Source organism: Glandiceps talaboti, chromosome 5 (assembly GCF_964340395.1).
Source record: "Glandiceps talaboti chromosome 5, keGlaTala1.1, whole genome shotgun sequence".
Taxonomy (NCBI): domain Eukaryota; kingdom Metazoa; phylum Hemichordata; class Enteropneusta; family Spengelidae; genus Glandiceps; species Glandiceps talaboti.
This window is the reverse complement of record NC_135553.1, coordinates 21,320,005-21,332,576: the sequence shown is the minus strand read 5'-3', so window position 1 is coordinate 21,332,576 and position 12,572 is coordinate 21,320,005. Positions and strand designations below refer to the sequence as shown.

General features: G+C 37.2%; 1 protein-coding gene across 1 annotated transcript; it reads left to right on the top strand.

The window, feature by feature from the left end:
• Positions 1 to 2,675: 2,675 nt before the first annotated feature.
• LOC144435727 (uncharacterized) lies at positions 2,676 to 9,475 on the top strand. Its single transcript, XM_078124337.1, has 6 exons — positions 2,676 to 2,780; positions 3,320 to 3,410; positions 4,022 to 4,183; positions 4,519 to 4,602; positions 6,781 to 6,927; positions 8,840 to 9,475. Exons 1-6 carry the CDS (start codon positions 2,718 to 2,720, stop codon positions 8,929 to 8,931), a joined length of 639 nt encoding a protein of 212 aa, XP_077980463.1. The 5' UTR covers positions 2,676 to 2,717; the 3' UTR covers positions 8,932 to 9,475.
• The last annotated feature ends 3,097 nt before the right edge of the window (positions 9,476 to 12,572 follow it).

Here is a 12,572-nt window from a genome sequence, read left to right as displayed (position 1 = left end):
TCAAACGTATTTTCTTAGTATATGTGGCGAAAAGTAGTTTTTTTTAATGCATAACCCTGTTCGCTCCGTTCGCTAACACAGTATGGAAGAAAAATATGTCAATGTTTAATGTCCTCGATAGTGGTTGAATTGTGTTAGACCATATTGAATCGGTCAGCTGTTCGTTCGGAAATAGGTTGTTGAACGATCAGTAAGTTGAAAGTTGATGTATGGTACACATGAACTCATCAGCATTAATTGGTATCATAACATGGTTAATTCGTTTAAAAGTTCAATACATGGTTGAAAATCTAGTATTGGAAATAGAAATTTAATATAACACATTACAGATTTTACATTATTCAACTGTACTGCTGTGACAAACAAACAAACAAACAACAAGTTCACTTATCGTGATCTGAGCAAAGACATAAAGTTCACGTGGCTGCAAAGGAAACGATTTCTTCGAATACGCCATGTTCGTATTACCAACATTACAGTCATTTTCGAAAGCGAAAAGAGAAGAGGTGAATTCTTGTTGAGAAAAATGAGCGCTAATACCATATCATGACAGTACTTGTGCAAATGAAAATCAGTATTTTTGTCTAGTTCAGCATCCCGCCAACATTTGCATGCTGTCAAACAATGGGGACATGGTGATTTCATTCCAATGAATTTGTAGTATTCAATTGCCATGGACCTCACTTCTGGGCCAATTCTTCTCCCGAACAGCGCCCCTAGTGGCCACAGTGTACATTTTGTATACCCCCTTGTCTAACCGGTATATATACTAGTATGATATGCACAGTGAACTTAAAAAGAACGTTTCAGTGTGAGTTGAATCTGACCTTGTAATATCTGACGTCACTCACCTAAACATAGCAATAAGTAGATTCATAAGCAACACATTTGAGATTAACACATAGATAGCAGTCAATGTGGGTGCCACCCAACGATACTCTTCAACTTGGGGACAAGTATTCAAATACCGAGGGTCAGTATGGCATGTATCGTTGTCAATCAATCCTACATGTGGAGAAAGAATCCGTGACAAATTGCGTCCACCCCTTGTTCGAGAAGACATGTATATGTTGAACGGGAGAAGTCAGGTGTCACAAACCATATGTCATCAGATCATCAGTCGGCCTGAGGAAGGGTCCAGGATAGGACGCGAAACTGTTGCCATTCAAAACAACAGCAACTCCAGTAGGATAGATTATAATTACTTGGTTATAACTATTAACAGTTATTTCAAAAAATAAGGTTGATACGAAAGTATAAACTTCAGGTTAGATCAACTATACACACATATCAGATTAGATAAAACTAACTAAAGTGTGGGACAGTCAGTGTGAGATAAAATCGATCTCACACTCTGTATCAATGTGCGCGTTAAAGTTTGATTTATAAACCTATTACTGATTGGCTTATTACCTTCCGCAGTCAGCAGGCGTAGGTATTGCTTGACGAATAGAATAACGTGTAATGTACAACTGGAACTACGTACACTCCAGCAGACGATAACAAAGTGAACCGGCTAATAATGTTGAAATTCACTGGAACGTGTACTGACTTATCAGCCATGTTATAACAATGAGACACATTCACAGTGAGGGGCGGATCTCCACTATCTGTACTGGGTTTATCTTTATAACACAAAATCTTGTAGTCAGTCTCACCGAACTTGATGTCTCATCAGATGACCATGGCTCGCTTCTTGGAAATCAACTATAATTTACTATATATTTGTATTTCTTTATATTATTGTGGAGAGTTTTGTTCACCATCAAGGGTCTTATAAACTCCAACATAGTGGCTTTTAAATAGTAAATGAAAATGCCTTTTTTGTTCTGTTTATGGCAAAAATGTCTCTTTATTACCACTCACCAAAATGTCTTCATGACGACACTAGATTGTTCGCCAATGTAATTAGCTAAAATCCAATGTCGGGGGAAATGATATGTAAAGAGATGTTTTAACATGATTGCTCAGCTAAATGATCCATCTCATTATGAACACCAATTCAGGTTATATAGTTTCATAAATTATTTTTACCGATGTTGACACACTCCGGATCCGGTCACTTTAGAATACCCTAAGAATGTGTCAAAATTTTGCTTTAATTGGCTAAAGCCATGATAAAAACTACAAGTTTACCTTTCCTGATTTGGTTTAGAAGGAATAAATCCAACATTATAATAGAATTATTTAGAATATTTTTTAATATTTTTTTTCATCGAACAATACAACTGATAAAACAAATGTGGTGACCCTGGTCTAGGTTAATGCGATACTTTTATCGCTGGGTTTATATCTGTGGAAGTTATAACGTAACGGTAACAGCAGACTCCATCTTATAGGTGTAGCTCTAGCGCTCTAACAGTAAACGGAGATATGGGATCAGGTCCTCATATCTTGTTCATAGTTTGATCATTTATCGACGCTAATTACAAGTTACACCTTTGCTCACTGCAAGCAAGCAAACACACCAGTTTTTTTCGCGGGTTGTATATATGTCGTTAATATGTACATAATTACAATAATTCACAGTGCCCGGAAATTTATGGTTTGAGTAATAATGTTAGAAAGATTAAATGTTTAAAAGCTAGTGTCATACGATACTAATAAAGCGGTCAGGTTACACAGACTACTTTTGAAGTTTTGTATAAAACTGTATACATTGTACATTATTGCGCAGTTGTTGAAATACGTCTACTTGAAATACGTCTAGCTTCGATATGGTCAGATTTGTAGCAATCCTATTCGTGGCTGTTATCTGCTTTGCAGCGCAGACTATCGGAGTAAGTAATGCAAACACAATTTTCCTCGACTTATGGATCAGAAGTTAACATTTCCTATGATGTACTTTCGGCTCTGTTTTTAGTTATACGAAATACAACTTTGTATTTATTGTGAATACATTTTTCGCTATTGGGCAGGTACCTAGGAAAGTGATGGGGTGTAGCATGCAAGAAGAAATCTTGTTCCTTTTCAGATATTATAAACAATATAGTAGATTATATTACCTATCTCTTTACAAATATCACATGAATAATGCGCACCCAATTTCAGATACAAAGTTAATCTTAGTGTTACCGTTCGTATGAACCGTACCCCTGAATTGTTTTCATCATGAAGACACACATTTATGTTAACACAAGTACATGTATGTGCACCACATTTCAGACTCAGACACTAAAAAAGTCGCCGGCGCGTGGCTATGTAGCTTTCCACTGAGAGCATAACTGTTCCAGACTTGTTCCCTTTTCCCATATTGTGTTAGACAATTCGTGATATCTGCAATTTCAGTTTGATTTACACTTGATTTTTTTTGGCACAGACGCCAAGTCTTTCTAGACGTGATGATCCAAGTGCATGGGAATTCAAAGTAACTAGTATAGACGATATTTATAAGCAAGAAGATGTGCCACGTAAGTATGTATGTATGTATGTATGTATGTATGTATGTATGTATGTATGTATGTGTGTATGTGTGTATGTATGTATGTATGCATGCATGCATGCATGCATGCATGCATGCATGTATGTATGTATGTATGTATGTATGTATGTATGTATGTGGAATCATGAGTATTTTACACTTCTGCTATGGTAACTATATAATATAAAAAACATATAATTTTAGTAGCTAATCTGTTTAACAAACGGCCCGAGAAAACCCTGAAAATCCACCATCTGAATAAGAGTGGGTAATATAGTCTGTGCTACAGTAACTGCAAATCAAAAGTTTTTAATGGTTTTGTTAAAATGACTGAATCTTAATACGGTACACATGCAGTGTATTGAATAAAATGTGGGTCAACTTATAAAATGCGCGATATATCGAAATGAATTGTTGTTTGGGGTTCCGCACCCCAAAACCTTGTCAATTTATTACTGTACTACTTGCATTGACATTAAAATTACACTAGAATTAAATCGAGGTGCTTTGTAAGTATCACTTGGTTTATAACTCAGTTTGTGCCATTTCAAAATCCACTGTGACATAAATCAACTTTTCTTAATGATGTCTTTTATGTAGATTGTCCAGATGGAAGTGGTGTCTATCAGTGCGGTGGAGCAGAGGGTTGCTTCGATTCTCCACAACAAATGTGTGATGATTCTAACGTTTGTCACAGTGAGCCGTTGACGCAAAGGGCAGCATGTAACGAGGCAGAGTTCTTTGGTTGGGTAATACAGCACGGTAAGTATTGTTTTAAACACGAACGACAACTATATGAACATATAATTTGAACATTAATGATTCAAATGGTCAACAAATTACAATGTATGAACATTGCAAAATCCACTTGACTAAATGAACTTGAGACAGACAGACAGACAAACAGACAAACAGACAGACAGACAGACAGACAGACAGACAGACAGGACGAACGGACATATAGACTGACGGACGGACATACAGACGGACGGGTGGGTGGGTGGACGGACGGACGGATACAATCGTTGGACTAGAAGCAAGCGTGATGCATTTACAAATAATTAACCATGTTTTAATTTCATTTACACACTCTCAAGGAATTGTTCCTAAATATGGAGACGACACCACAAGGAGGGCAGATATGTACATGTCGTTGTATTATTGGTCAATAGGTGTCCGATGTAAGTAGAATGATGTAGAATTCCATATTTATAACAGACTGTAAATACAGTAACCGATGCTTTGCACTACATCCATGCTCTGTAAAGATGATTTTAATACAACTTGCGAAATCGAAAAAAGCCAGTCCGTTCGCTGGCTCGTTGCCGCAAAAACATACATTGTAAATATAATGCCGGTAACTCGTCAATTAAACTTGGGACATTGGAACCCCGTTTACCGATTGTAACAGCAGTGTGCTTATTTCTCGTAATTTTTTTTTTTTAACTGAAAGTTTATTTGTACAAACTTTCACAGATATAATAAACACATTGATAAAAAAGATATCTCAATTCACATCAGAGGCACCCACTGGTGTTTTTGCATACCAGTTATCTTGTTGTCTCTGCGTGAAGTCTGCTGTTTTCAAGCAAACTTAGGAGCAGCCGTTTACCGAGTAAATTAAAAAGTTAACGTTCACTCGGCTTCGCCGCAATACCTTCTAAAACCTGTAGTTGGTGATGAGTTGGGTGACAGCCATGCGAATGTATTTGTGTATGCCTTCCTCTGTCTGTCTGTCTGTCTGTCTGTCTGTCTGTCTGTCTGTCTGTCTCTCTCTCTCTCTCTCTCTCTCTCTCTCTCTCTCTCTCTCTCCGTTTTTGAACATTCACACCTCAAGAACAGTCGTTTACCTTGTACTTTGCAAAATTGTACACTTCATTTACCTACCATACATTTAATTATGAGGCAGTCAATAGCCAAGAGAATTTGTGTGTCTGCCAAAATATATCTGAATAGGTAAGTTAAAGTGTAGTTAATATAGCCATACAGTTGCATAGTAATGTATTGACTCGAGTAAAATTGGGGTATTGAAGACAATTTTCAAGTACTCTATGGTTTTCGATCATGTGTATGGTTTGAAATGTTATGCCATTAAATGGCCTCCTACATGTCCTTATTTTTTAAGTGATTACTGTGGGAGGGGGACCCCCACACCCTCCCAACTATCTATCATGGTTGATATTTATTCTGCCCAGAATCAAAATTGAAATATAAAACCCTGCTGACTACAATTGAAAGATAAAACCCTGCTGACTGCGTATCTCCAAGTACAGCCCAATCTGAGACCTTTTTCACAAAGCCCACATATATTTGTAAAGAAATCTCTTATTGTTATGTATGGACGCTCAAGTTGATTTCAACTGTTAGTTTAATGTAGTACACCATACTGTACAACTCTGAAGTGGAGCGTGGTCGGGGGGGGGGGGGTTACTGTATCATTACACATTAAAATATGTGTAGCCGATAGGGGAGGCTACGTAAATTCTTGGGTTCATGTCGGAGATGGGGGGGGGGGGGGGCATAACATTTTTGAGCGCGCGAAGGAGAGCTGCAAACATTTTTTGACCAAAATAATTTCTCCCCCCCTCCCTCCCCCCCCCCTCCAGGCCCCCTGCCGTAAATTCTAATTCCAGCCCAATTAAGATTGACGAACGCCGTGAGTGACAAAGCCGCAACGCGGTTTTGTCTTACTCGCCTCGTACTCTTCGTCGTGCTCCGACTGAAGGTGATGACATGAGGCACCGTACCAATTATGCATGAACCTAAGTTCTAGCAATTTTACATTTTGTTGGCAAACCAGTCGAAATGGTCCATATCTTTTAATATGAATATTTACACATAGTGTACATACACAGTACTATCATTCAGATTCTGTAATTACAATGATTACTGGTATTCCAAACAAGAATACACAGCATATCGACAAGGTACAGCTACTTGGTGTTTCATGCCTCAGGCGCTCACTCGAGACGCATAAATAAACCAGGCAAAGTTTTACACGATCAAGTTTGTTGTTTACAGCACTGTAAGTACTACCACCACCACCACCACCACCACCACCACCACAACAACAACAACAACAACAACTACTACTACTTCTACTACTACTACTACTACTACTACGTAACTACTACTACTACTACTACTACTACTACTACTACGTAAATGATACGTTCATTGACGACGTCATCATGGTTAATCATCAACAACTTCTTACAATCTTCTTAGGATAATAAATATTCATTAGTTATATTCAGTATATAATGTCACACTTAGGCTTTAAGGTAAGTGTGACCTCTGACCTGCAAACAGGTGTTCGTGTTGAAATCAAGACATTTTGTTTTTGTTCCAAACAACAGTCTGTGATGATGGAAGGATACGGTGTACTGATGGAATATGCAGAAATTATCATGAAATGTGTTATGATGAGAGAAAGGACTGCTATTGTGATGATAAGAAAGATGAAATCGATTCAGACAAGAAGTACTATCACTGGTATGACAATCGTAAGTACCATCAATGAATTTCAAGTTTCAAGTTTCTACATAGTAATCCACACTGCTAAAAGTGCATCACAAGCATTGCACCTATCATTAAATAATAAGTTAATGTGCCATATCACGGTTAACCTCAACTCCATGGGGAGCATGCAATCACTTACATGTATATTACAGGGGTTGTACAGGCTAAGTATTTAAAACAAAATCACATAGCGACCTTATTTGAGAAATACGATATTCGTTCAATGCTATTAGCTGTGAATCTTTTTAGAAGTTTAGTGGTTTAGAAACTTGATAGGGCTGAACAACACAACATATCTTACAGTGGTTTAGAAGTCTGATAGTGCTGAACGACACAACACAACACGACACAACACAACACAACACAACACAACACAACACAGCACAACACAACACAACACAACATATATCTTACAGTGGTTTAGTAGATTGATAGCGCTGCAGAACGTGATGTATCTGACAGTGGTTTAGAAGCCTGATAGGGCTGATCAACATGGCATATCGTACAGTTGTTTAGAAGCCCTATATGACTGAACAACATCACGTACCTTAGAGTGGTATAGAAGCCTGATAGGGCCTGAACAAAACGATGTAATACGTATCTTAGAGTGGTTTTGAAGTTAGATAAGGCTGATCAACACTATGTATCTTACAGTGGTTTAGAAGCCTGATATGGTTGAAGAACACAACATATCTTGAATGTGCACTACCACCCCCTCCCACACTATCAAATTGACTGCTCAATGGCAAAACCTAATTATTATGTTGCCTATGAAATCTATTTTATAGTATACTCTCAATTTAGTTTGTCTTCATAACACCCGACAATGGCATAACCTGAAATTATAGAACTTTTACTCAAGTGAAAAATACTTAATACAAATAACTTCGATTAAACAACTCTGGTAAAATGTTGATATCGATGCACACCTTCTATGACATTAGGCCCCAAAATATGTTTGGTTCTGGTTACCAGACCCCATCTGATTTTTCACGCTGACCTAAACGTGTTTTCTTTTTACTAGTTCAAGAAAAAATAATAAAATCGCGAAAATTGTCTCGCAACGAATAAAGTGGATGTGGACATCAACTTAAAAAAGACAATACCAAACTGTTCTTACAATCTGTAATGACTGCACATCTGATGAGAAGAATCCAATATCACAGAGACCATATGGAAAACATCGGAAAACATAAATACCTGAACTAGCGACTCATATAAAAAAGATATATAAATAAAAGATCTACTTATCCCACCTATTCTAAAATTGAATATAACCCGAACCACACATTTTATTAGGCCTCACAATTTTTGTTCTGGCAGTGCTAGAACAGTTGATTGCATAGTAAGGATTTCCTGAAAACATTTTATATATAAATAAATTACGTCATGGGATCATTTATGAGTTATATCTTGATACAACGTTTGAGTTGAGTCAATTGGAAGTGATGCATCAGCAGGTAGAATACTGTGAGTAACTTTTTATATGCAGGAAAAAAATACATCCCAACAAAATTTAAATACATTCATCTTGTATCCCTTTAAGAATAATAAGCCAACCATTTGAAATATAAAAGTAAAAAGTGTGCATGTTTATGTTGTGATCTTACCTGTAACAATCCCATCTACTCAAAACATAGCACGTGTAGTCAGAAAGAGGCAGTATCGTCGCCATCTTGCAAGTAGTGACGTCATTTTGTTTTCATATCTGGCCATAGAGGGCTGTGTTCTCTTGTTATTTATTCCGTTATTTGTTTTGCACATTTCTTATCTATCTATTTTTGGCCAGAGAAGTGTGTGTTGAGTGATGAGAAATAGAAAGAAATGATATAATCAAGGATTCATTTCATCTACAAAGTCAAGACATAGTGTATAATTTTAATTGTTCTCTAATAGATGATCGCCGTAGGTCGTTGACATCTTTACCTTCAAGACGTTTGGGATATCAGGATTCTCCAATGGTGAAGAGAACTGTCCGCCATCGTTAACACAACCTACATCGAATTGCAATATGTGGACTGTGTTTCAGAAACCAAAATGTCCACTTCTTATCAGTTTAATACACTAGGCTAATACGTGCATTACATTCTAAAAATTTGAATTTCTTTAAACCGATGTATTATAACATTGTGTTTGCATGTAATTGGAAATTTGCAATCCAGACTGAGCATGCTCAGATGCAAATGATTATGGGATTATCTGTAATTGTCGTAATACTTAACCTGGAGCTCCTACAATGGGCAGGATAACCATGACTATATTGTTTGTGGTTACAAACAACGTGAACCAATTGTTAACAATACTGATTGATTCATACTGATCATCACATTTCCCATGATGCAACATTCAGGATATTCAAGATGGCTGGTTTGCAAGTTTACTATTAAAGAAATCAAAACATATGTCATTAAAGTAAACTGAAACTAAGTCTATTTTTCCATGTTTTACCTCTGTTCGTGATAATCTATGTGTAGGATATATAGTTAGGTGTTATTCATCAATATTTTTCTTCTTTCAGCCAAGGAAAACACAAGTGACGTAAGGGACTGAGCGTAAAGTACCAGGGGGAGGGCCGGGGGGGGGATTTGGGGAGGATCACAAATTTTCCCACCTGTATTTGGGGGGGGGGGTCAAGATTTTTGAGCCAGTACCAATGGGAGGGTCACAATGTTTTTTGGACTGGGTGTTTGTGCTGCAAAATGTTTTAAAAAAATTTCTGTGAAGAGAAAATACTGAACTGATGTTATTATTAGCCATACAAAATCTCTTTTACTACGAAAACGTTTTTATTCAATCTACTGCCATGAACACAACTAAATTCCATGTACAATATACATCTTTAGTCTAACTACCACCATATCCTTCCCCATCACTAACATCAATGCACCACCACCACCACCACCACCACCACCACTGTCACAGTGATGGTTCTGTTCATCATAATCGTTTTGATTGTCAATGTTGTCGCTGTCATTATTATCATCATCATCATCATCATCACTTTTGGCACTATCAATGTCACCATCATCATCATTATAAGTGTGCCTGAAATGATCAAGTATTTTCATGTTGGCGTCCTTAGTTATATACATTAAAAATACTTTGGCATTGCTGCCACACTTTCAATATCAATACTATCCACATCTACTGGTATTGCTGTATGGTATGGAGCAAAGCTCTGCAGAAGTCTACAACTGTTATCATCATGCATGGAGTCTTGTCCTTGGTTTTTGGGTCTTTCTCTTGTTCCGTTTCTTATACTTGTAGCAGGATCTTATTCATAAAGAGTGCTCTCTTGGTGGCTGGATGAGGTATCCAACCACATTTAGGATGTTCCCATGGCTTCTTGACTTCAGCAACAGATTTACTAGGTGTAGGAAATACAGACTTCTTGACTAGGTTTCTAGCTACATTGTACTTCTCCTTGTTTGCGTCTGAACATCCTGAGCTCGATTTGGGACAATCCTACCAATGGCAAACAAACCAATATTTTAGTTACTTTGGTGGAGATATAAGCATGACATAAAATGAATAAAATAACTCAGAAACCATCAATTATAAATAATCATTTATGGAAAACTAAGTACTACAAATATGAAAACTATTTTTCCTACCTTTTATTCACTTGGTTTCTGGAACGCTATGTAACTACATCCATTATAGAGGTGGATTTAGAGGGTTTAATATGGATCACACACACATCCCACACTCCCACCCCAACACACATGTACGTTCACTACAGAATGTTTCAATACAACAAATAAAAATGCATATCCTTCCCACTTAGTGACAGTATCTCATTCACTTACATAAACATACGATGCCCATCAAAGAAAAAGGTTTGCAGATCTTTGTTCACAGAAAATTACCTAGGTTGACAACTGTAATGCTTAATTTTACTAATATATTTCTCCAAACCCTTCCATGGTGGGATTATATATCAGTTCAGTTTTTGAGGGAACAAATTAACACTGAGGCGATGAGAAATAAATATAGGAAATATCAGGAGACACAACTTACCCCAACACTGGAGATCGTCCATCTTTTCACTCCATTTTAAAGGAAAACATCTGACTGTTCAGTAAGGTCAAAACACTAAGAAAGTCGACAGTGGAACTTTCACTGTTCATCTGTTTTGCACTGTCACACTGTCAGCCATTTTGAGTTGGACAACCTCAATGAATCCGTCAAAAAAACTTTTCCTTGTGATGGCCAGCAGAACGAATGATACCTCAACAACAACAACAACAACAACAACAGCAACAACAACAACAACAACAAGAACAACAACTACAACAACAACAATTCTGTTCTCGCACTTCAATGAAACAAACTGCTGATATCAAATCAAACGATTCAGAATCAGATTGTAGACGTGGTTAAACAAAACCACCATATACACAGTCACAACGCCAGGTCCAGCGAGACTGATACTTCCGCTACCGATAGGGGTCGCTCTTCTCGTAATTTATAAATGTCAAAGGGCATTTATAAAATGGCGTTCCCCGCAACACACCAAGAAAGCAAAAGCTGTTCTTGTATCAGGATGTCTTTGCATTGCCCAACTCCCATGTTTAAACTTTTTATTAACATTGTCACCAGTGTTGCCAATTGATATATGTAAGTTTACACATATAAGGCCAGACAAAATAAAAAAAGCTGTTCCAACGGGCAACATAGTAACATCACATTGTCATTTGGTAGGTAGGTTGATTTTAAATTTTGCTTTTTTTACAATGATTGGACAAGTATGTAAAAATGAGCAATATATAATGATGGTAAAACAGTTCGAGTTGAGTTTACATAGTACTTATTCAGATTATTTTATTTTATCTCTTTTGCTATTTGCCTGTGTGGCAATCGATTTCTTATCATCATTTCTACAGTTAGTTAGGAAATGTACACATTTTACATTCCGTCAGTTGTGATCAAGAAAGGTAACATCTTCTGAAAGGCTGTGACAGCTGCAATGTTTAGAATTGGTGGAATCTCTCTGTAGAGAGTAGAATTGGTCCAGGCTTTGTGACGAGATTGAAATAACTCACATAACTGTTTCTTGGGTTCAACCGTAAAAGAGACACTCACCTTGTCATAACATCGTGGTTGAACTTTCTGAAAGTATCATCCATTTCCCTTTCAATCAAAGATTTTAAATCATCAGATGACTGATCAACCGAATCAAAATCAAGTGATTCAATTCTACTTGGCCATATGTACGTCCATCTTACACATTTTAGCAGACTTGGCATATATGTCACCCTACTCCGGTCTTCTGAAACCCTTAACTTCATCGCATTTTAAACATTTTCCTCCATATCCACACAAATATCAGACTGCTGCAGATAAATATTTCCTAAAAATTTCACTGGGGTGTTCCCTAAATTCCTCGGTCTGTACCATGTCACTGAAGTTAGTTTCTGCAACATTGGATGCCCTTTCCATGAGGTCACGGCAGCCAAATCTCTCAGCAAAAGTTAGAATTCCTAGACAGTTAGAGGGCCCCACCAGATCACCAATGAACGTGTAAGCCGAGAAAAGTGAGAGACTTTTCATCCATATGGCCACTTTAAAAAGATTGTCATCAAACATACATGTCACTAGTTCTGATTATACGTTAAATACATGTCAA

What these genes read in the sequence shown, in the direction of transcription:
- LOC144435727 (XM_078124337.1), top strand. Translation starts at nt 2,718, where the DNA reads ATGGTCAGATTTGTAGCAATCCTATTCGTGGCTGTTATCTGCTTTGCA. An exon ending in TTGGTCAATAGGTGTCCGAT is followed by an intron (nt 4,603 to 6,780) that starts GTAAGTAGAATG and finishes TCCAAACAACAG; the next exon opens with TCTGTGATGATGGAAGGATA. An exon ending in CTATCACTGGTATGACAATC is followed by an intron (nt 6,928 to 8,839) that starts GTAAGTACCATC and finishes GTTCTCTAATAG; the next exon opens with ATGATCGCCGTAGGTCGTTG.